The sequence below is a fragment of the Carcharodon carcharias genome, chromosome 1, assembly GCF_017639515.1.
Source record: "Carcharodon carcharias isolate sCarCar2 chromosome 1, sCarCar2.pri, whole genome shotgun sequence".
Taxonomy (NCBI): domain Eukaryota; kingdom Metazoa; phylum Chordata; class Chondrichthyes; order Lamniformes; family Lamnidae; genus Carcharodon; species Carcharodon carcharias.
Genome location: NC_054467.1, coordinates 214,659,815 through 214,685,022, shown reverse-complemented (window position 1 = coordinate 214,685,022; position 25,208 = coordinate 214,659,815). Strand labels below are relative to the sequence as shown.

General features: G+C 40.0%; 1 protein-coding gene across 4 annotated transcripts in view; it reads right to left on the bottom strand.

Moving 5' to 3' along the window:
- atp8b1 (ATPase phospholipid transporting 8B1) overlaps nt 1-25,208 on the bottom strand; it is a 162,808-nt gene that overhangs the window by 22,022 nt on the left and 115,578 nt on the right. For 3 of the 4 annotated variants that reach the window (XM_041212843.1, XM_041214379.1, XM_041215243.1), the window contains exons 15-21: nt 19,986-20,142; nt 17,875-18,063; nt 14,392-14,504; nt 11,538-11,702; nt 10,312-10,423; nt 8,359-8,434; nt 1,225-1,348 (exon numbers count right to left, since the gene is read on the bottom strand). In XM_041212843.1, the coding sequence (XP_041068777.1) occupies nt 1,225-1,348; nt 8,359-8,434; nt 10,312-10,423; nt 11,538-11,702; nt 14,392-14,504; nt 17,875-18,063; nt 19,986-20,142 (936 nt within the window). The remainder of the gene's footprint in view (nt 1-1,224; nt 1,349-8,358; nt 8,435-10,311; nt 10,424-11,537; nt 11,703-14,391; nt 14,505-17,874; nt 18,064-19,985; nt 20,143-25,208) is intronic. The other variant, XM_041213646.1, reaches the window with a different exon arrangement.

The following is a 25,208-nucleotide window of genomic DNA, read 5'->3' as shown; positions in this document are numbered from 1 at the left end:
AAGTGTTTCCTAACTTGACTCTCAAAAGGCTTGATTCAATCCTTTGGGTTAAGTCCCCAAGTGCTGGACTCCTCAAGTCCCCAAGTGCTGGACTCCTCAATCAGTGAAAATAGCTTCTCTCGAGCTACCTTGGCCACTCTACTTAATAGCTTAAAACTTCAATCAAATTATCCTATAACCTTCTGAATTCCAGTAACTAAAACCCTAGTTTGTGTGATCCCACTTCATAATTTAATCTTTTTGCTAAGTCTGCACTGCAATCCCTCCAAGGCCAACATATCCCCAAGCAGTGGTGCTCAGAACTGCTCACAGAATGCCAAGTGTAGTCTAGCCAGTGTTTTGTGAAGCTGTAGCACAATTTCCAGACCCTTGTAGTCTAATCTTCCATTTATAAAGCCCAAGAAAATGAATACTGTGCTTAGAGATTTTGATAAAAGGGAATTGAGGCTTTGCTGAAAAAGAGGCTAAGGGCTGCATTTGTCCTTCCTTATCCTTGACACAATGGATGATTATGGTCAGAGGAATAGAAATTGGATTGTAAGGGTAGGAGTCACCAATATATTTCCAACATGAGATGTGGTATCTTCGGAAACATAAATCTACAGAAACTGGTGCTTCATGTGGAGACGGTTTTATTCTTTCACGGCACAGGAGCTGAGGTGTCAAGATAGTCTGTTAGACGAAAGAGACAACCTTTTTGAAATTAGTTCAGGGCCAATCCCACCTGCCAGCATCAAGTCACCTAAGGAAAATATGCTGGGTAAATTTACCAAGCTGGATCTAAAAACCAACACCTCTCAGACTCCATTAATGATTTAATTTAGTTTGCTCCAGGGAAGAAAGTGGTGTTACAAGGGAAGAGTTGGTGTTTTCCTGGAAAACCCCTCACATGTTTGGTGGTAACACAACGGGTATAATTTTAACAGAATGTGCTGAGTGGGAAACTGATGGGATCATTTTGAATGCTGGGTTTACACCCTCTTTATATTATTCTCTCTTGATTTCAATTGAAAATAAAATTAGATAGGGTATAAAACAGAATTGCACCTGATCTAATGAGCTCCCTGATCGGTGGGTTGTTAGCATTGCACCACCCTTTCCCCCCGACCCCTACTACGCCTGCCTGGATTGGAATTCAGCTCAGATTTACACTGCCTACTGTTTACTGTTGTAGATTGTTAATATTTCATACATCTTCAAACCGAGACGATGTTTATTACATACCAGCCAGGAACCGGTGATGACCATTGCGGGTTTTTCATCACTATTGAAGATATTGTTTTTGGAAGTGTTAGCTTTTCCTGCTGCCATGTTTGTCCTGTTACTTTGCATGGTGTTTAGTATGCCACTGAAAGATCAATTTAACAAATCTTACTGAATTGGACAATTCTGATATTAATAGTGTCATGAATACTGAACTTTACAAGACAGTTATGTTTTGAAATGTACCTTTAACTCAAAGTGAAACAGATAATTCTGGACAAACATCTGCTCAGAGTCATGCCCATGTGTGATGACTGCCATGGGAATAAACTCAAACAAACAGAAACCCATTGAACTATTGGGTGCTGGTTTTAACACCTTCACAAAGTATCGCACAAAAGGACAGCTGCTGTTTTGAGAGGGGGAGACAACGAAGCTATTGCAGTAGGGAAGCAGATGGATTGTTTTTCTGTTACTGACCAAGCAGGATGCTGGTGTGAGTTTGGTTTCTGTCAGAATGAAACGGAACAGAACAGATGTGGCTCTCAGAGATTTAAGTAATGGAAAGTCACCAAGGTGTGCCTTGTTGGGGATAATCGGATCCGCAAAACTCAAACAGTGAGTGGAAAAATTGTCGAAGGGCACTAAAAGTTTCGACTTGGTGTGGCTGGAAGAAGAGAATCTGCCGAAGAACTGGGAGTAACTGTGGGACAGTTCCTGTAATAATACATATCTTCCTGAAGTACGGCACATAGCGAAAGGGTTTCATAAGACGTTTTGGTTGCGTAAGTTAGCTAATGCAAAACTTAGCTTTTTCGTTAGTTTGATGTATTAATTGTCTGTCAATTAACATTCAATTTATGTTGATTTTAGTTTGTTTGTTACAGTAAAAGTCTTTAAAAAAAATGGAAATCTTGTCCCTCTGTTCTTTCCATTGGTTGCTGGTAAATTCATCCCTTTTCAGAAGAGATAACAAATTGGGGGTTCTTGGGCAATCAAACCCGGAGGCTGTAAAGTGGGTTCACTGGAATTTTCCAGAGGTTAAACAAACATGATTTCACATAAATTTTTGCTGTATTCAGTGAAAAGTCAACATGACTACTTTCAATGCTCAGGCATTTTGCTAGGAGAAAATGTGTCTATTAATGCCTCAGAACAGTTAATAAAGTTTAATTTGAAGGCTGCGGCAGAGGAATTATGGGTCAACTTGAAATCCTGTGTTAAAAAAGCAGAGTTTGTTGAGTGCTCAGCACTTGAACCTCAAAGAGGAAATGGGTGATCTCGATAGCACTAAAGTTGAGTTAGCTATACTTCAATAACAAATGAAACAGCTTGAATTCGAGAAAGAGAAAAGAAACAACTTGAATTAGAATTCCAAAGAGCAAGAGAAAGAGATAAGTTAGAAAGAGAAAGGGAAAAAGAAAAAAAAATTGATTTTAAAGAGAAATGAGAAAATTTGAACTAGACATAGAAAGGCTTAGGTTACGGGAACATGGGGTGGTGGAGTTATCCTCAAGTTTTAACTCCTTACCAAATCCAAACCAGGGGTGTTTGTTTAATGCTTAAATTCAGTGAGGAAGGAGTTGAAATGTATTTTGTGTCATTTGAGAGAATTGCCACAAAAGCGCAGTGGCCAAAAGTAAATTGGGTTATTTTAATGCAAAGTGTATCTGCACGGAAAGCTTTGGAGGTGTATTCATCTCTTTCAGATGAACGGTCTGGTGACTATGATACAGCAAAAACTGTTGCTCTCGACACTTGGGTTAGTGCCAGAGGCTTACAGACAGAAATTTAGAGAAGAAACATTTCTAGTCAGACTTTTGTGGAATTTGCTTGAGAAAAGGAGGTGGTGTTTGATCGGTGGTATCATTTGATAAAGGTCGAACAAGACTTTGAAAATCTTACAGAGATGATTCTGATGGTGCTCCGAAAGGAATGGGGTCTCACCTGGAAGTCCCTAATATTTCTAAGATAAGGATGGCTGTAGTAATGGCAGACGACTGACAAGCTGTCTCGCAAGCATAGTAGTGACAGACCATTGTTTGGAAGCTCGAGAGAAATGGGAGAGCAAAGAAATCTGATTATAGTGGGGAAATTGGCCCAAGCGAAGAAACAGTCATGCCTCAGGAGTAGTAAGAGAGAATCTGGAAGATAAATTTGATTCAGGAGAATTGAAATGTTGTCCTATTTGTAAAAAAGGTTGAATGTTAGAAATTAAAAAGCAAGACTGTAGCATTTCTAAGATGCCACAGTGCTCCTCCAGAAAATACCGTCCCAGTGAATAAAACTTCTAACAAGTCAACTAAATTGGATCAGGATGCAGGAAATAATGGAAGTTTTCTGTTTAAATGTGAAGTGTTCTCATTCTTGGAAAAACTCAGCAGGTCTGGCAGCATCGGCGGAGAAGAAAAGAGTTGACGTTTCGAGTCCTCATGACCCTTCGACAGAACTTGCGTTCGAGTCCAAGAAAGAGTTGACATATTCATATTTCAACTCTTTCTTGGACTCGAACGCAAGTTCTGTTGAAGGGGTCATGAGGACTCGAAACGTCAACTCTTTTCTTCTCCGCCGATGCTGCCAGACCTGCTGAGTTTTTCCAGGTAATTCTGTTTTTTTTTTGGATTTCCAGCATCCGCAGTTTTTTTGTTTTTGTTCTCATTCTTGTCTGGTGAAACAAGATATATCCATTCTCTTATATGGAGTTAACTTAAAATGTGGCTTAATTACTGGTCCTGTAATTGTGGGTGTTAGTGTTAGAGTTAGTGCCAGTTGGAAACAAGTTAAAGCCATTTGAATTAAAAATGCAAGAAACGCATGAGCAAGGTGTGACAATGCAGAAAGAAACAGTACTCAAAATTCATGACAAAATAAAGGAAAGGAATGCTTTGGAGAGTAGGAAAAGCCAAATCCAGTGCTGACACGATAGAGCTGTGAGGAAGGACACATGTTCTTGATAGAAAATTGAAACTTCAAAATGATGAAGCAATTGCTTTTGCTAGTGAGCAATTAGACTAAGCACAAAAACAGTGGAAGGGTGTAAAGCAAAAAAAAATTAAGAAAACAAAAAAAAGTATCAAGTTTTCTTAGCTGAACATCAAAACACCATTAAAAGTTTTTAAAGCAGCTAAAGAGGACTTCACTTGACAGAAATTGAACTGTTTGCACAAAAGGAGGTAGTATTATCCTGCATCTTCTGAAAAGGAAAACTGAAAGGTTAGATCATGAACTTCAGTGTTAAGGTGATCCTGAATTTAAACAGGTAGAAGTGAATTCAATTGTTATGAACGACAAATTGGATATCTGCTTGATTGAAACTTTTTCCCAAGACTTGGACATTAAAAAACAAGCAGATACAGAAGAAAATGGAGGTCAAGAGTCAAAAACCGATTAGAGTGGTTCAGAGTCTGTTTTAGAAAGTGAACACAATCCAGTACAGATTTTAAAAAAGCAACAAGAATGCAAAACCTTTGGATAATCTTTTAATCAAAGAAAGGGAAAAGCCATACAGACTACTCAAAATGAAAATGGAGATCTTTTGTGGTGATTGACAGAAAATGAATCAACCAGTAGTAAAATAAACTTGCATTGACAAGTTCGGACCCTTAGGACTTTAAATCTTAATTGTCACATGTGATTGGCTGTTATGGGTTAAGTCTTATGATGTTGGCAAGATGGAATGTTTAATGATGAAATGTGAAGAGAGGGAAAATGTACTGTGTACAATAAGTTAAGTTGTTAAAGTGCTTAAAATGTTGAAATTTGTTGCATTTTATTAGTGTCCTGGGGGGAAAAAATTACCACAGTAATGTTTTTCCATTTTTTGGTGGGGGGTGGGGGCAGGGTGCAGGTGTCATTCTGTGGCGAAGAACTCATCTCCTGACTTGCCAAAGCCTGTCCATCATCTAGAAGACACAAGTCAGGGGTCAGATGGGATACTCTCCACTTGCCTGGATGTGTGCAGCTCCAATAACACCAAATAAGCTAAACACTATCCAGGATAAAGTAGCACACTTGATTGGTACCCCATCCACAACATTAAACATGCACACCCTTCACCACTGTGTGCCAGTAGCAGCAGTGTTCATCATCTACAAGATGTACTGCAGCAACTCACCAAGGGTCCTTCACCAACACCTTCCATCTAAAAGAACTAGGGCAGTAGACACATGGGAACACCACCACCTGCAAATTCCCCTCCAACTCACGTAACATCCTGACTTGGAATTATATTGTTGGTGGGTCAAAATGTTGGAGCTCCCTCTCTAAAGGACATAGTTGCTAGACTAGGTCTGCGGCAGGTGGCGAGGGAACCAACAAGAGGGAAAAACATACTTGACCTCATTCTCACCAACCTGCCTGCCTCAGATACATCCCTCCATGACAGTATCGGTAGCAGTGATCGCTGCACAGTCATTGTGGGGACAAAGTCCTGCCTCCACATTGAGGATATCTTCCATTGTGTTGTGTGGCACTACAACCACGATAAATGGGATAGATTTTGAACAGATCTAGCAACTCAAAACTGGGCATCAATGAAATACTTTGGGCCATCACCAGCAGGAGAAATGTACTCGAACACAATCTGTAAACTCATGGCCCAGAATATCCCCCACTCTACCATGAACATCAAGCCAGGGGGTTAACCCTGGTTCAATGAAGAGTGCAGGAGGGCATGCCATGAGTTAGGCCAGGCATAGTTATTGAGGTGTCAACCTGGTGACACTATAACAAAGGACTACTTGCATGCCAAACAGCATAAGCAGCAAGTGATAGACAGAGCTTAGTGATCCTACAACCAATGGATCAGACCTAAGCTCTGCAGTTCTGCCACATTCAGTCATGAATGATGTTGGACAATTAAACAATTCACTGGAGGAAGAGGCTCCACAAATATACCCATCCTCAATGATGGAGGGGCCCAGCACATCAGTGCAAAAGATAAGGCTGAAGCATTTGCAACAATCTTCAGCCTGAACAGCCAAGCGGATGAGCCATCTTGGCCTCCTCCGGTGGTCCCTAGCCTCACAGATGCCAGTCTTCAGCCAATTCGATTCACTCCACATGACATCAAGAAATGGCTGAAGGCACTTGATACTGCAAAGGCTATGGGCCCTGATAACATTCTGGCAATAGTACTGAGGACTTGTGCTCCAGAACTTGCTGTGCCCTTAGCCAAGCTGTTCCAATACAGTTACAACACTGGCATCTACCCGGCTATGTGGAAAATTGCTCAGGTATGTCCTGTACACAAAAAGAGGGAAAAGTCCAACCTGGCCAACTGCTGTCTCATCAGCCTACTCTCGATCACCAGTGAAGTAATGGAAGGTGTCATCAACAGTGCTATCAAGTGGCACTTGCTTAGAAATATCCTGCTCATTGATGCCCAGTTTGGGTTCTGCCAGGGCCACATGGCTCCTGACCTCATTATAACCCTGGTTCAAACATGAGTCTGAACTCCTGAGGTGAGGAGAGAGTGACTGCCATGACATCAAATCTGCATTTGACCGAGTGTGGCATCAAGGAGCGCTAGAAAAAATTGAGTCACTGGGAATCAGGGGAAAAAAATCTCCACTGGTTGGAGTCATACCTAGCATAAAGGAAGGTGGTTGTGGTTGTTGGAGGTCAGTCATCTCAGCTCTAGAACATCACTGCAGGAGTTCCTCAGGGTAGTGTCCTCTGCCCAACCATCTTCAGCTGCTTCGTCAATGACCTTCCTTCCATCATAAGGTCAGAAGTGGGGATGTTTGCTGATGATTGCTCAATGTTCAACACCATTTGCGATTCATCAGATACTGAAGCAGTCCATGTCCAAAAGCAGTAAGATCTGGAAAATATCCAGGCTTGGGCTGACCAGGGGCAAGTAACATTCCTGCCAGACAAATGCCAGGCAATGACCATCTCCAACAAGAGAGAGTCTAACCATTGTCCATTGACGTTCAATGGGATTACCATCACTGAATCCCCCACAATCAACATCCTGGGGATTACCATTGACCAGAAACTGAACTGGACTAATATGGTGGCTACAAGAGCAGGTCAGAAGCTAGAGATCCTGTGACGAGTAACTCACCTCCTGACTCCCAAAGCCTGTCCACCACCTACAAGACCCAAGTTAGGAGCGTGATGGAATACTTCCCACTTGCCTGGATGAGTGCAGCTCCCAAAACACTCAAGAAGCTTGACACCATTCAGGACAAAACAGCCTGCTTGATTGGCACCACATCCACAACTATTCACTCCCTCCACCACTGAAGCACAGGAGTAGCAGTGTTTACCATCTACAAAATGCACTGCAGGAATTCACCAAGGCTCCTTAGACAGCACCTTTCAAACCCATGACCACTAGCATCTAGAAGGACAATGGCAGCAGATAGATGGGTATACTGATACCTAGAAGCCCCCTCCAAATCAGTGACCATCCTGACTTGGAAATATATCACTGTTCCTTCACTGTTGCTGGGTCAAAATCCTGGAACTCTCGTCCTAACAGCACTGCAGGTGTACCTACACCACATGGACTGCAGCAGTTCAAGAAGGCAGCTCACCATCACCTAGGGTGGGCAATAAATGCTGGCCCAGCCAGCAAAGCTAACAAGCCATGAATGAATGAAAAATAGAAAAATTCAGATTCTCTTGGCTTCAATGTAACAAGGTATAGAAATAATATTTTCCATATCTTTAATATATAAAAACTAAGGTGCCAGCTCTTTGGCCACTCATAAGAAAATTACAGGTTAATGCCCCATTCCAGTCAATTGAACAAGTAACCTAGGTTGAGAACTCCGTGCGGCACTGAAGGAGTGCAGCATTAATGCCTCCTCCCCTGTGCCCCCAAAAAGAGAGACATAAATCAAGGCTCCTTCAACTTTTGAGGGTGAATGCAAAAATCTGATGGAATGATTAGAAGAATATTATGACTAATATTTATTCCTTAAGCAACACTTTCTTTACAAAATAAAAATGATAGTCATTTATCTTATTATGTTTAGTGGAACCTTGCTTTGTGCAAATTGGTTTCTGCGTTTTCGACATTATAACTGTGTTTACGCTTCAAATGTACTTTATTGGCTGTAAAACGCTTTGGGGATCCTGAGATAGTTGAAGATGCACTAGAGCTGCAAGTTTATTGTGTAATAAAGAATTAAAAATACTCACTTGATTTGCTCTCCATCATAAATAGTCATTTCATTAGTTAGTAAATTGCAGGAAAACCCAATGTTTTCAGCAGTTTCTAGTTGAAGAGAAAACACCTTTTATTAGATTAAAAATGTATATAAACATGAACATTAGAAGAAATTTTTTTTTTAGGGATGCTCATCAAGGAGAACAATGACAACTTATGCAACATGGAACAATTCCTATATTTGCTGTCTGTTGTCGCTTGCAAATTTTGAATGCAGATTCAAAATTAATGCAGATCAGAGGAGAGCAACCATTCCCCAGTAAAAACAGAAAATGTTGGAAAAACTCAGCAGAGTTAATGCTTCACGTTGTGAAACTCTAAAGGAGAGTCATACAGACTCGAAACATTAACTTGGTTTCTGTCTCCACAGATGCTGTCAGACCTTCTGAGTTTTTCCAGCATTTTCTGCTTTTATTTCAGATTTCCAGCATCCACAGTATTTTGCTTCTGACCATTCCCCAATCCTGCCCTCAAAAGGTACATTTTAAAAATCCCAATCATGAAGAATCATTACAGCCCATTAGATCACTGCAAAGGTTATTACTTTAGCTGCCTTTGGACCCTTTGCCAGCCAGACTAAAACATTTTTAATTAAGAGCCCAAAGAAAGCCAACAGACAAAAACAAGTTTTTGGTGCTTTCAGTCAATGTTGAATTTAGCTCAGAGTCCAGAGAGAGGTTGAAAGGAATGTTCATCCCACTATACAATTCCCAGAAATAGGCAAGAAGTTCATGATTTGATTGACCAAAAATCATAATTCATAAACCTTTAAAACATTAGCACAGATTAGGAAGACCATTCACTTACTTTTGTTCACCAATCCATATCAACACTAAAACCGGCCCATTATAGTTTCTAATAATTGCAACACCTAATTGGTTCTTAAACTATTCACAGCATTACATGTTTGCCATAGTTTAGGCCTCTCATTTAATAAATCAGAAGCTTTTTCTGAAAGGCCTTTTTTGGTTCACAATGAAAAATCTCATCTGGCAAGAATTCAGGATGTAAATTGCTGAATCTTGGTAATTTGATACCAGCAACTGTCCTAAATTTAGTAATAATGCTGGCTCCTAGCTAGTCAGGCATAAACAAACCACCTTGCATGCCTGTTACCCTTGGGTACAAATCATCACTCCATCGTTTTACTTGGGAACTGATTAAAAACTTCGCTGCATCAATGCAGTAATGAAGATTACTTCTCATTCACAAACATTTGTTTAAGTAAAATTTATGAAAAGATTTTTGGTCTCAGGGAATCAAGGGACCTGGGGAGAGGGCAGCAAACTGGAGTTGAACCCAAGATTGGCCATGATCGTATTGAATGGCAGAGCAGGCTCAATGGGTCATAAGGTCTACTCCTGCTCCTTTTTCTTGTGTTTTTATGTTTTCAACTGGCTTGTAGAAATCCGTCAATTTTTTGGTAGAAGAATATATTTTAGAACATTACCTGTTCTCAAATTGACTATTTCAACTAACTACTGTTAGCATCAAGGACTCCCATGTTACATCTGACGTAAAGTAAAACTTTCTTTACTCAACTTTGACTAGATGCCTCAGCCCACCTCATAAGAACATCTATTTAGCATAGTGATTAATTTCCATTACCCAGCAATCCTGTGACCTCTCTGAATGGGAATTGCCAGCCTGGTGTTAATTATTGCCAAGATACTATGGAACTGGGACGAAACTGGCCAAAAAAGAAAAATCAAACCTTCCAAGTCAGCAGAGGGAGAATATTTGTATTCACTCAATCTTGGCGAATTTGAACCCAGGTCCCAAAGGTTAAACTTTACATCTAAGTCACTTCATCACCAAATCCCCTCCAAACTCTTAAATTTTAAGAACTGATCTTGAGGGTTCCAATGAATGGTTGTTGAAATCACAGTTATCTATATAAAAATGTATTTTTAATGATTAGTTACCTTTTTTGTCCCCTGTTAAAACCCAGATTTTAATATCTCCTCTTTTAAGGGTTTCAATTGTATCTGAAACACCATCCTGCAGTTTATCCTCTATAGCAGTTGCTCCTAGAAGCTGGAATAGATTGCAAGTATGAATGTCATATTGGAAAAGTAGTAAGCAAAAAAAGATAAAGACCCTTAAATTGTACAACCAGGTAACAGCATACAAGTGCTTCAGATATAGTATGACATAGTTAACAGTCCATTTGACTGAAATGGTCTGCACCTGTCTTCAATCTCCATGAGGTCCCTCCCATGCTACTTTATCACACTCTATGAGCATACGCTTCTATTCCTTTCTCTCTCATGTACCTATGCTAGTTGCTTCAAGTACAACTTCCACACTCTATCCACACTCTGCGTTAAGAAGCTTCTCCTGATTTTATTGGATTTATTAGTGACCATCTCATGATTGATGTACTTAAAAAAATTCTAAGCACTTCCCTTTCAATTGACGTGTTCATCCACAAGAAACAAGGAGGATAACAAATGGCTTGCAAGCGAGTAAACACACCACGAAAGGAGGAAATTGAAATTCATAGGGTGTAAAAAGGAAGCTGTTTAACCCTCCACCCCTCATTTCCTGAATGAAGAAACTCAAACAGAGATAAAAGTACTGACAGCACACCACTGCCACTGAGATCTGCTGACTGATGATATGAATGAGAAATTAACCCACAATCTACTGACCTCATCCTTTCGAGTCAGGGAGAGTATGTTCTACACAAAGCTACATTTTTGAACCTGAGCAGCAGGATGCCATCTACTTTTCTCATCGGCAGTGCCTTATATACATCATTCTTAGGGCCAATATGATCAAAAAAACCCAAAACTAAAATATTTGATCCAACCCCATAACAGCTATAAATAAACATTTGTAAAGTTTGACCAAAACAATATGAAAGTGCAAAAATTCTTTATCACACTTAAGATTATAGGTTAATTCCACAAAATATTCTCTGTAGCCTATTTCAACTTAAAGAATTTTAAGTACTGAATACTTCAAGAGCACGAGAATAAAGTTTAAAAAGAAAGACTTGATGCAGCAAAGCTGACCTCCTATAGAACTATGAAACATACCAAGCCAGATAGAATAATCAGTTTGAATGACAGGACAATCAAAGCTTTACAGACCAAAGGCTGTTGAATAGATAAAAGGATGATTTTTTTTTAAAAACTGTACATACCAACAAATTCTTTTCAATTTCTTCACTGACAGCACTAACTGCTTCCTCACGGTTGCTTGTGGCAATGTTGGCTGCTTTATATTTTTTATTCCACTCTGCAAACTCTGCTTCATTAATGTCCTTGTGTGACAGACACAAAGTTCTGAGCGTTTCATCTGCAAATTCCTGTGAAATACAAATAGGTCTTCATTTCTTGTCCATACTGTTTTATTTTAAACTCCAGTGCTCCTTTCTTCAAGTGGAACAAAAGGGCAAGAAAATTCATGAACTTCCACAAAATTGTTTCGATATGAGCAGATAGGAGACAGGCTGTCCCTTTCCAAGTATGCTTTGGTCTCAAGATTGAGTGTCTGCTTTAACCCAGTACTAGCTCACCCGTCTGGGTCAGGAGAATGCTTTCACTACCCACAGTCTAGGCATGCAAAAGCATAACTCAAGGGATGTAACAATGTAAAAGATTCTGCTAAATCAATTGGATATCATTATACATGCGTTGTCTGGAAGGCAAACTGATGAACACTTTAGTTAAGGCAAGACCACCTAAATCCTGAAGCTGCTTCATCTTGGTGTATGTACATTGTAGCAAATCTCACTGTAATGAAAGTTACGTATCTCTTAACAAATAATAAAACTATGCACACTGGCTTTTTTAAGTGGGCTGAGAAATATTGATCTTTCTTGAACAGTCATTTTGTCTATAACCTGACCAGCTATCCATATTCTTCTTCCTAATCCTCACAGCAAGTGGATGGTTCAACCGCCAACAGAATAGAATGGCAGTTAACAAAAAATAGCTGGAGTAGAGATAGCAGAAAAAACTTGTCATAATCTTCCAATCTTCCCTAGATATGGGGGGGATGCCAGAGAATTGGTGAGTGGCAAATACGATAACCTTATTCAAGAAAGAGTCTGAGGTAATACTTAGTAATACAGCCTGGTCAGGTTTAACATCACTGGTGGGCAAGGTTTTAGAAACAATAATCAGGGGAAACAAAAAAAAATCAACAGACACTTGGAAACTTTTGAATTAATTATAGCGAGCCAGCACAGATTTGGAAAAGGCAGATCGTGCTTGGCTAATCTAATTGATTTTTTGTGTTGAAGCAACAGAGAAGGTTGATGAAGAATATGCAATGGATGTTGTCAAATGCTTTTATAAAATCCATAAAGACAAAGTATCACAGAAGAGGCCAGTTAACAAAATTGAGGATCATGGAACAGGAAGGTCAGTGTCAGCTTGGATAAAATATTAACTTAAGAACAGAAAACAGTGAATTGTGGTAAATGGTTGTTTTTCAGACTGCAGGGTGATAGACAGTATGTTCCCAAATTGTCAGTTCTGGGCCCACTGCTTTTTTTTTGATTCAGTACAAATGGCTTGGATATTGGAATACATTGCAAAATTTCAAAATTTACCCGTGATACCAAACTTGAGTGTGGATGATATTACTTGACTGCAACACGACACATATAGACTAGCAGAATGGGTATACAAGTGGCAGATGGAATTTAATACAGGAAGCGTGAGATGATGCATTTCGAAAGAAGAGGTAAGGGAGAGGGAATATAGATTTAATGCCACAGTTGTAAAGAGTGTGCAGGATCATAGGGACCTGGGGGTTCATGTGCATATACCTTTAAAGCTTGCCACCTGGCATGTTGAGAGAGAATAATTAGCAAAGCATATGGGACCTTGGGCTTCCTAAATAGAGGTATTGAGTACAAGAGCCGGGAAGTTATGCTGAACCTTTTTTAAAATTCTGGTAAGGCTCCAATTGGAGTATTGCATCCAGTTCTGGTCACCCAACTTTAGGAAGGATGCAAAGGTCCTTGCGAAGGTGCACAGATTATTTACCAGAATGGTTCCAGGATTTGAGCTGCAATATTAGATTAGAGAAGCTGGGGCAAAAAAGATCGAGGTGAGATTTTATAGAGGTGTACCAAATTATGACAAGTGTAGATACAATAGACAAAGAAAAATTGCTTCTTTTAGCTCCTAATGGCTCAAGGACAAGGGGACTCATGTATAAGGTTTTGCACAAGAAATAGTCAGGGAGGGGGAGATGAGAAATTATGAGAAATTACTTATCTTTTTAAACGCATTGCATGGTAATAATCATTTGCCACCTGCAAGGGTGGTGGAAATGGAAACAATGATTTTGAAAGGAAATTGGATGATCACTTGAAGGAAATAAACTTGCAGGGCTATAAGTATAGAGCGGGAGGAATGGGCCTGATCAGATTGCTATGTCGACAGGCCGTATTGGCTCAGTGGGCCACATGGCCTCTTGCACCCTAATGACGCTGAGCTCCTTTGTCTTGGGAGGAATCGGTCGGCAGAGCTGCTAATTCATGCTCCCATGTCAGTGGAGGGATCACAATGTCTGAACAGTACCATTCAAGCGTGACTTTAGTTCTGTCTAAGTTCAAGTCAGAATGCCTACTCTATGCATTTGAAAGGGGGTGCTGAATCCTCTATGATCCAATCTTATCAGTGACAGGTTCAATGACTGTTCATTAACCCTTTGGGTGAAGTAATAAACAGACTCATCACCTTTTTGTCTCGACAGCTCCAGCGTGCAACCGTAAGACTGATTTTAAAACCATTGTGAAATTACAAACCAAAAGTATGCTGCAAAATACACTATATCCAGACCCCTTCCATTGAAAAAAATCAAAAATCCTAAAACAATGAAAAACAATCACTATCATTTCAAAAATTATGAGACAGCCTTGGAACTTCAAGCTAATAACAGTTCATCAGGAAGAAAAAAATCAGGGCTGTATTAATGATCAATAGAATAGAAATACATACAACAAAAAGAATAGGAACAGTGGCAAGTGTCTCCCTCACCTTTAAAGCTTCTTCAGTAGACTCGCGATTTGGACTATTGGGATCTAGTCTCTCATATATCACTGTATCAGCACCTTTACAATAGAGTTTGATTTTACCCTCTGGTGTTCTCACTGAAAACACATGAAAATAATGGTAACAGTTTGTAACTCTTTCATAAGCAAAGCCACAATTTGACCAAGCGTTTAAGTTACAATGCTGTTATACAACCAATTGAACATAATTGACCAACTTTTCAATATGAAAAGGTATACCTATGGCTTACTTGTGCTTTCTATCTGAAAGAGGTGTTAGATATCCCATTTTTGCTTTTCTCTCCATTTACAAGTATTGAAAAACTTGTGTAGAACTCACTTCTTGCAGATGTACACTTCTTGTAATACTTTCCCCAATCATACTTTGTTAATACACTTCACTGTATAAAAAAACATGCACATCCCCCAAACTACAATGAGCAAAAAAGCAGTTCTGCCAGTAGAATATTAAAATACCTGCACATAGTATGCATTTACTACAAGTATCATATTTACATTTATCATATCACATTTCAGATGTCACAGTTTAGAATACCTAACTGATTGGAAACATTACTACAGCAGATCTGCTAGTATGATTTAAAAAGTTGAGAGAAAAACAGTCCATCACTCTTGAAATCCTTCTGCTTCATAGAAGAAAATATGGCTTCTTATTGGAAGACTTCCTCAGTACACTAAATGCTGCAAAAAAACTGTTCTTCCCGAATAGGTTTTCGATTGTTACACACCAGAGATGGGGGCAGGATTTAATGCCCCTCTGCCACCCCTTCCCCTGGTGGCGAGTTTCGAGGTGGGGATATTTCATTGGTCAGGAGGGTGCAGGATGGGGGCCCCATCACCACCCAGTTAAGTCCAGGGAGAGAAGGCTTGTGGACTACCTTCATTCCCAGACACTAACTAATGCCCATTTAAGGACCTCATACTGCTGTCGTGGGTGAGAGAGTCGCTCATTCAAAGGCACACAGTGCCTGATTGAGGGACCCGGCATCTAGCCAGTGAACCCCACCCTGCAACCCCCATCCCACCTTCACTCATTTGTGTGGCCTCAGTATAGGTAAGTCCTTGTTGAATAATTTTAATTTATTATGTTCAATTATCAAGCAATCTGAGTGTAATAATCAATTAACTCAATATGGTATCATGCTATATGAGTCCCTCTCTTTAGGTGCATTCATACTTGACACGTGATGTAGTGCCATATTGCCAACGGTCAAAGTAGGGTTACCTTTTATGGTTTTATCACAGGACAAATGTTGAAGAGAATCATTGTTATATTTTATGTCTTGATTAGAGGATACATGTGAAGTCTCTTGTCATTTAATTGTGAAAGCAAATGCTGCAGAAATTAGGATTTAGGAAGGGGTTTGACATTTTTGCTGCATTCCTCTCAAAAGTAAAATAGCTTTAGGTCTCAAACTACAGATTTATGTCTTAAACTGTATTCGCTTTTTAACTTAAAGTGCCTTAAAGAGAAAGTCGCTTTCCTTCTATGTATAAAGCAGATTTTGTGCATTACTCTGGTTTTTATTATCAGTTTCTATAATAGTATTGTAGTTCTGTAGCTTTTGTGACTTTTATTTCTTATGAACATGTAATGTATTAATAGAACATGGTAATTGTAATGTGTCTATTTCTTCCTGAACTTTAGCATACTATTCATCTTTATGTATTGACTTTATATGTACTATAGTAATTTTGAAATTGCTGTATTAGTTGCACCTTGTACTTTTAATTATTTGCCTTTAAGTAACTTGCTTCAGGTGTCAGCAGTCAGTAAGAAGTTACATATAGGCATTTTGAACACTTAAGATGTATCAGTTAGGTCTTTTGGGACATGAGCCCTAAAGGAAATCAATCATAAGTGACACTACACATCCTCATCTAAAATAAATACCTTATGTTGCCTTGTTATCTTATTGGAAACACTATAAACTTAATAAAATAACAGGGAAAAGCTATAAAAAGATGTTCCTACATTTGACATTTTCAGAACTAGTTAAGAGTTGATGGAAAGTGACATCAGGAAGATGATCATCACCCTTAAGTGACCAATCAACTTTCCTAACTCATTCTGACAATTGTAATTGACTTGAATATTACAATTGAGATAAGTGTGAATCCCAGATCTTACATCAGTCCCTTGTTGATCTTGGGCCTCTGGTGGGTGCATTGCCAGCAGTTGCCACCACTCCTGGTGGTGCTGATGGGCAATGGTGAGCTGCCAGCCTCTGGTTGGCTGACAGCTCTGGGGATTTCCCCACTGGGGTCCAAAACCCAGGGAAGGCCTGAAGCTGGCCAGTTGTGCCTGATGGGCAGGCTTTCTGCATAAGAAAGGCTGGGGCTCCTGCTGGTTTTCCAGTTGGCAGGTGAGACCCCCTTCGCCAACATGAAATTCCACCCAGTTTTTTCCACTAGATTGACCAATTTTCAGGAAACATTTCAGGATCAAATAAGAAAAGCTACTGGGCAACCCACAGAACCAAACAATATTCAAAACATTTTTAAAGTCCTTCCATGGTTCTTTCCTCAGTCAGCCAATGTCTCTGCAGCTTGTTGCTCAAGCTCCTTCTGATGCATCCTTTATCCACCAACTTGATTTTATCAACTCCCTCAGGTGACTCCACCTGAACACTGGAGTTCTCAGCCTTAATGCTCCATATCTCACCCACCTTCCTGCAAGTGCCCAGTTTCAACTCGCACTCTGCCAACCTGTCTCCAATATTGATAAAGAGGATATATTAGAAAGACTGCCTTTAGGTAAAAGTTGATAAGTCACCAGGTGATGAGATGCATCCAAGGATACGGAGAGGAGGAAGGAAGGAAATTATCAAGGCACTGGACATAATCTTCCACCCCTTCTTAAATATGGGGGTTACAGTGACAGATGACTGGAGAACTGCAAATATTACACCGTTGTTCAAAACAAAAATACATGAATAAACCAAGAAACTATACAGCAATTAGTTTAACCTGGGTGGTGGGAAAATTTTTAGAACCAAAAATCCAAGAAAAAATTAACAAGTTACTTGGACCAAGGTAGATTAATTCAGAGAAAACCAGCACAGACTTGTTAAAGACAAACCACATTTAATCTTGTTGATTGAATTTTCTGAAGAGGTAGGGAGGGTTGATATGGTGTACACAAACAGCAAGAGTAAACAGCTGAATATTGCTGAAAAGAGTTGTTTGCAGAGAACAAGTCGCTGTGTGTGAATGCATGTCACCTTTAACAAGTATAAATGAGCCATATTATGAGCTTGACTGGTTATCTTAAATCGGTTGTCAGTGTCACTATTAGCACACTCAGGATTGTTCAGTCAATGCTATTGTGAGATCTGGTGATAGGACATGTTGTTTGAAGCAGAATTTGTAGCTGAACACAGTTTTCACATCAAGGACATAGGTGAACAGACTACGTAGCTTGAAAATGGCAAATGTTCTTACTTACAAATGATGGACATTCGTTTCCTGTCGCTGTTGAAGTCTAACATGGCAAGCACTTCATATGTCCTTTTTACGGCAAGTTCACTTATTGTAATGGCATTTTGCGTACGTGAAAGAAAGACAAACCCAAAATTTCTGGCTGCAGTAACGAGGGCCCCTTCATCTGGAGAGGCTGCTTGATATACAATTTGCCCTGTTCACAGGTGCAAAAGAAAATGTGATCCAAGTGCAGTACAAAGTTTGCAACAGCAAGTTTAAAAATCAATTTCCTCCGAGTTCTCCACTGAAGATCAAAAGTAAGCAATGTTTGTTAAAGTTGCCATCACTGCTCCAATAGCTGACAGGAAACCTAACCAAAAGCTGGATAGGTCCGAATGCTAATCTTCTTTCCCACGATGTTTCCATGAGGTATCTTTACCCATCAACATCATAAAATTGAACATCGTGTTGAGAAAACCTAAAGAAGATAAGGTACTATCTCTGACACTCCTCGCTCCAGTCACTCCCAAATTATCTGAAATTTACTTGTTCTCAAATGTGAAATTTCGCTTAATATTAATGGATCTTAATATAGTTTTGCTGGTTACTATAACACATGGATCAGATATTTTGGAGGCCCAGGATACTTCTTGTGAGGGCTTAATATGACAACATAGAACATCAAAAATATCTTCAGAATCCCATTTACAATGATATATTTCATAGGTCTTTCAATACAGTGCTGCAGACCCCTTCTCCCCACCCACTAATTGAAAAGCTGACTGTTAGAGATTACAGGTCAAATCTTGAATTGTATCTGGAGATCTGTCATAGGCTCCAAAATTCTGTAAGGGTCAATGAGAAACTCTGTGAACCCAATGAGGTGTGTTCCCCTCACCACCAACACCCCCCACCTAAGGATGATATTTAGTAGTTGGCAGGTCCTTTGGGGGAACCTAATATGCTCTACTGTCCCAGCATTTTAGTACCAAAATTTAGTAGCAGCATTACAGAAAACTCCAAATTGCTGGAAAATGCTTAAAAAATTCAACGACAGAAGGAAAAAAAAAGACATTTCAGGGACCATAATCATACCAGGAAACACATTTGGTACCAGAAATTGCACCGTCTTGAGAAATTTCTAAAATCTCCAATGCAAAAACGTACTTGTGTGTACTTCAGGTTTTCCCACCCCCACCACCATAATAACATTGGCACAATTGTGCAGATGAACTTATAATAAGCATATAGCTTAATGTACTACCATTGTGCCTACTCCTGATCATATGTCAGAGGTGAGGCCAGTGGATTTGTTTCCACAGATGTCAACTGAATTGATGCTAGCATATTAACATAAATCCTGAAATTCAATTTAATAAACTTACTGACTTGCATTATTATTCAAAGGCAGTTTTTCCAGTTATATAGATTCTTCACTATTTTGAAATGGTTTGCAATTGGCATTGAATGATTCATGAAACTAAGGCCCCAGCTTGCCTGTTCTGGTGCTTGGAGAAGATGTTTAAGAAGCTGTGGCATGAATTAAAAATCAGGAAACCCTTTTTCCCGTCTAGTTCTGGCCAACATTCATCCCTCAAGCAAAACCAATCATCTTAAACATTTTAACTGGCGATGGCTATTTGTTTGATCTTACTTTGGTGTAATGAAATGTGGCAGCTTGCACAGTCACCACATTTCAAAGTAATTTATTTTGTATGAAGCACTTTGAAGCATTAGGAGAAAAAATAAGACTCTATAGGGGTCAATGTATGATTTGACCAGCGCCACTCCAAAGCAGGATGTCACACTCAGGTACCACAGGTCAAAGCATTGGGTTCACAAAGTTGTAACTCCATCTTCAGCCTACCAGCATGGAATCATGGCTTCCCCAATGTCAGTCTGGATTATGGAATCCCTAGTTACATCTTTCTTCCAAGAGCATAAGCATGGCAATATAACAGTTAAACAGGGGTAGCTGCAATTATCTTAATTCAGCAACAAGGACCCAGTGATGAAAAGATCAGCCACAACAATCAAAAGATACTATCAGTGCTTGTTGTCACAGTACCATGTGTTTGTACAACACTAACTTTGTAACATCATTCAAAATGCGGCACATCATTGTTCTTGACTTACCATCATTATCTTCCACCATCACAGTGTGACAGAGTGCAAGAAGTTTAAAGAATTCCTCTGCTACTGGATCTTTTCCTGAACGGATGATTTGAGGCAAGTAATGATCATAAAATTTGAGGTTTCCATCAGCATAGTTGTTCCAGCTGAAGTCCACAAGCTGCAGAATAAAACATATTTGCTATATGAAATTTTACAAACTTTTAAATTTTCAAGAATAAGCTGCAGACAATGGTTATTGCAATGCCTAAGTGGTGAAGATTACAGCTCATCGAGGACTGGATGTCGCTCAAGCTGTGTGACAAAACAGAAATGGTAGAGGGGCTATTAGAGATGTTGGAGAGTTAGAACTTGCATATTACAAAGGATTTATGGTACAGAAATATGCCATTCAGCCCAACCATTTCATGCCAGTGTTTATGCTCCATTTGAGCCTTCTACCATCTTTCCTCATTTAAATCTACCATCATAACCGTGAATTCCTTTCTCCCATAATGCTTCTCCAGCTTCCCCTTAAATGCATCTATACTATTCGCTTCAACCACTCCTCGTGCTAGTGAGTTCCACATTCTCACCACTCTGTGGGTACAGAAACTTCTTCTGAATTCCCCATTTGATTTCTTCTTGATTATCTTTTATTGATGGTCTCTAGTTATGCTTTTCCCCAGAAGAGGAAACATTCTCTCTATATCCACTCAATCAAAACCTTTCATAATTGTAAAGACTTCTAATTGGTCAACACTCAGCTTCAAGAGAAAAGAGACCCAAGTCTGTCAATCCTTTCCAGATACATATACCAACACATTTCTGATATTTTTGTAAATCTCCTCTGTGCCCTCCCCAGTGCCTCTATATCCTTTTCATAATATAGTAACCAGAACTGCATGGAGTAGCCCAAGTGTGGTTTAACCAAGGTTCAATACAAGTTTAGCATAAGTTCCCTATTGTTCACATCTTTCCCCCTAGATAGAAATAAAATCTACTACTTGGTTTGCTTTTTTTATGGCCTTGCTAATCTGTCGCACGTTTAGTGATGGAGGTATTTGTACTCAGATTCCTTTATTCCTCTGGACTTGCATCTTCCAAGTAATAAGTGACTTCTCTATTCTTCCTACTTAAAATGTACTACTTCACATTTATCTGTTGAGCATTATCTGCCAATTAACCATTCTGCAATGTTCTTCTGTAATTTGTTGCAGCCCTCCTCAGTTTTGATTATCCTCTCCCCAGTTTGGTGTCATCTGCAAATTTAGAAATTGTGTTTTGATGCCAAGGTTCAAATCATTTATGTAAATTGTGAGCAGCAGTGATCTCAGCATTGACACTTGTGGAACATCACTCCCCACCTTTTGTCACTCTGAACAACTACCCTTTAGTCCCACTCTCTGCTTTCTGCCTTGAAGCCAGCTAGGAAACCATTCTGCCCCTTGTCCCTGGCTCCACATTCTCTGACCTTATTCATTTGTTTATTATGGGGCATCTTATTGAAGGCCTTTTGAAAATCCAGATAAAACGCATCTACTGCATCACCATCATCAACTCTTACCTCCTCAAAAAATTTAGTAAGGCTGGTCAAGTAGGGATTTCCTTTTTGAAATCCATGCTGATCATTCATTATTAAAACTCTCATTTCTAGATGTTCTTCTTCAGTAAGAATTCCATTACTTTTCCTACCACTGACATTAAGCTGACTGGTCTATAATTCCCTAGATATTTTGTCACCTTTCTTAAAATATAGGAATTACATTAGCTAAACTTTCTATTTTGATTTATGTGCCTATCAATGTTTCATTATTTTGTTTTATGTTCCTTAATAATTTAATTTCATAGTTCCTATTTGCCTTCCTGATTGTACTACTTTAAAACTTTTCTCCCAATCTCTTCGTACTCTTTATCATGCACTCTTCTTGCTGTCTATGTAGTAGGGGGTCAGTATGTGGAACCTATGAACATAATGAACAAAGAGGAGTAGGTCATTTGGCCCCCTCCAGCCTGCTCCACCATTTAATAAGATCATGGCTGATCTGACAGTAACCTCAAATCTGCATCCTGCCTACCCCTGATAATCTATCACCCCTGTTGCTTACCAAGAATCTATCCAACTCTGCCTTAAAAATATTCAAAGACTCTGCTTCCACCACCTTTTCAGGAAGAGAATTCCAAAGACTCATGACCCTCTGACTGAGAACATTTCACCTCATCACTGTTTTAAATGGGCAACCCCTTATTTTTGAACAGTGACCCCCAGTCCTAGATTCTCCCACAAGGGGAAACATCCTCTCGACATCCATCATGTCAAGACCCCTCAGTCTCTTAAATGTTTCAATCAAGTCGTCTCTTACTCTTTTAAACTCCAGCGGATACAAGCCTAGCATGTCCAACCTTTCTTCACAAGAAAATCCACCCATTCCAGGTATTAGTCAGGTATATCTTCTGTGAACTGCTTCCAATGCATTTACATCCTTCCTTAGATAAGGTGACCAATACTGTACACAGTACTCCAGATGTCATCTTACTGCTCTGTATAACTCAAGCATAACCTCCCTAACTTCTGTATTCAGTTCCCCTCGCAATAAATGATACCATTCTATTAAGCTTTCCTAATTACTTGCTGTACTTGCATCTAGCTTTTTGCGATTCATCCACTAAGATACTCAGATCCCTCTGCATCTCAGAGCTCAGCAATCTCTCAACATTTAGGTAATATATTTTGCTTTTATTCTTCCTGCCAAAATAAATAATTTCACATTTTCCCACATTGTACTCAATTTGCTAGACCTTTGCCCACTCACTTAACCTATCTATATCTTTTTGTAGCCTCCTTATGTCCTCTTCACAAATTACTTTTCTACCTATCTTTGTATCATCAGCAAATTTGACAACAGCCATCCATCCCTTCATCCAAGTCATTTACATAAAATGGTAAACAGTGGAGGTCCCAGCACTGATCCCTGTGGCACAAAGGCTGAAGCACTTGCTACAATCTTCAGCCAGATGTGCTGGGTGGATGATCCATCTTGGCCTCCTCTGGAGGCCCCCAGCATCACAGATGCCAGTCTTCAGCCAATTTGATCCACCCCACGTGATATTAAGAAATGGCTGAAGGCACTGGATACTGAAAAGGCAATGGGCCCTGACAATATTCTGGCAATAGTACTGAAGACTTGTGCTCAAAAACTTGCTGTACCCCTAGCTAAGCTGTTCCAATACAGTTACAACACTGGCATCTGCCCAGCTTTATGGAAAATTGCCCAGGTATGTCCTGTACACAAAAGGCAGGACAAATCCAACCCGACCAATTAGCGCCCATCAGTCCACTCCCCATCATCAGTGAAGTAATGGAAGGGGTCATCAACAGTGCTATCAAGCGGCACATGCTTAGCAATAGCCTGCTCACTGACGCCCAGTTTGGGTTTTGCCAGGGCCACCCAGCTCCTAATCTCATTACAGCCTTGCTTCAAACATGGACAAAAGAGCTGAACACCAAAGATGAAGTAAAAGTGACTGCCCTTGACATCAAGGAAGCATTTGACAGAGTGTGGCATCAAGGAGCCATAAACTGGAGTCAATGGGAATCAGGGGGAAAAATCTCCGCTGGTTGCAGTCATACCTAGCACAAAGGAAGATGGTTGTGGTTGTTGGAAGTCAGTCATCTCAGCTCCAGGACATCACCGCATGAGTTCCTCGGGGTAGTATCCTTGGCCCAACCATCTTCAGCTGCTTCATCAACGACCTTCCTTCCATCATAAAGTTAGAAGTGGAGATATTCGCTGATGATTGCACAATGTTCAGCACCATTTGCAACTCCTCAGATACTGAAGCAGTCCATGTCCAATTGCAGCAAGATCTGGACAATATCCAGGCTTGGGCTGACAAGTGGCAAATAACATTCGCTCCACACAACAGCCAGGCAATGATCATCTCCAACAAGAGAGAATCCAACCATCACCCCTTAATGTTCAATGGCATTACCATTACTGAATCCCCAACAATCAACATCCTGGGGATTACCATGGACCAGAAACTGAACTGGATTAGCCATATAAATCCTGACTCCCCAAAGCCTGTCCACCATCTCCAAGGCACAAGTCAGGAGTGTGATGGAATACTCCCCACTTGACTGGATGAGTGCAGCTCCTACAACACTCAAGAAGCTTGATTCCATTCAGGACAAAGCAGCCTGCTTGATTGGCACATCCACAAACACTCCCTCCACCACCAATGCACAGTAGCAGCAGTGTGTACCATCTACAAGCTGCACTGCAGGGATTCACCAAGGCTCCTGAGACAACACCTTCCAAACCCACAACCACTACCATCTAGAAGGACAAGGGTAGCAGATAGATGGGAACACTACCACCTGGAAATTCTCCTCCAAGTCACTCACCACCCTGACTTGGAAATATATTGCCGTTCCTTCACTGTTGCTGGGTCAAAATCCTGCAAATCCCTTCCTAATGGCACTGTGGGTGTACCTGCACCACATGGACTGCAGCTGTTTAAGAAGGCAGTTCACCATCACCTTCTCAAAGGCAACTAGGGAGGGGCAATAAATATTGGCCCAGCTAGCAAAGCCCACATCCCATGAATGAATAATGAAAAAGACACTATTTGTCACATCTTGCCAACCTGAAGATGACCCATTTATGTCTACTCTCTGCTTCCTGTTAGCCAGCCAATCTTCTATCCATGCCAATATGTTACCTCCTATATCATGAGCTTTTATTTTCCGCAGTAACCTTGATTTGGCACCTTATCATATGCATTCTGAAAATCTAAGTACAGTATATTTACTGGTTTCCCTTTATCCGCAGCACATGTTACTTCCTCAAAGAACTCTAATAAGTTGGTTAAACATGATCTCCCTTTCTCAAAACCCTGTTGACTGTGCCTGATTATGTTTTTTTTTTTAAAAAGTGCCCTGCTATAACATCTTTAATAATAGCTTCTAACATTTTCCCTATGACAGATGTCAAGCTAACTGACCTGTAGTTTCCTGCTTTCTTCCTTCTTGAATAATGGAGTTATATTTGCTATCTTCCAATCTAATGAGAACTTCCCTGAGTCTAGGGAATTTCAGAATATTAAAACCAAAGCATCAACTATCCGACTAGCCACTTCTTTTAAGACCTTAGGATGAAGTCCATCAGGACCCGGGCTTTTGTCAACCTACAGCTCCAACAATTTACTCAGTACCACTTCTCTGGTGATTGTAATTTTCCTGAG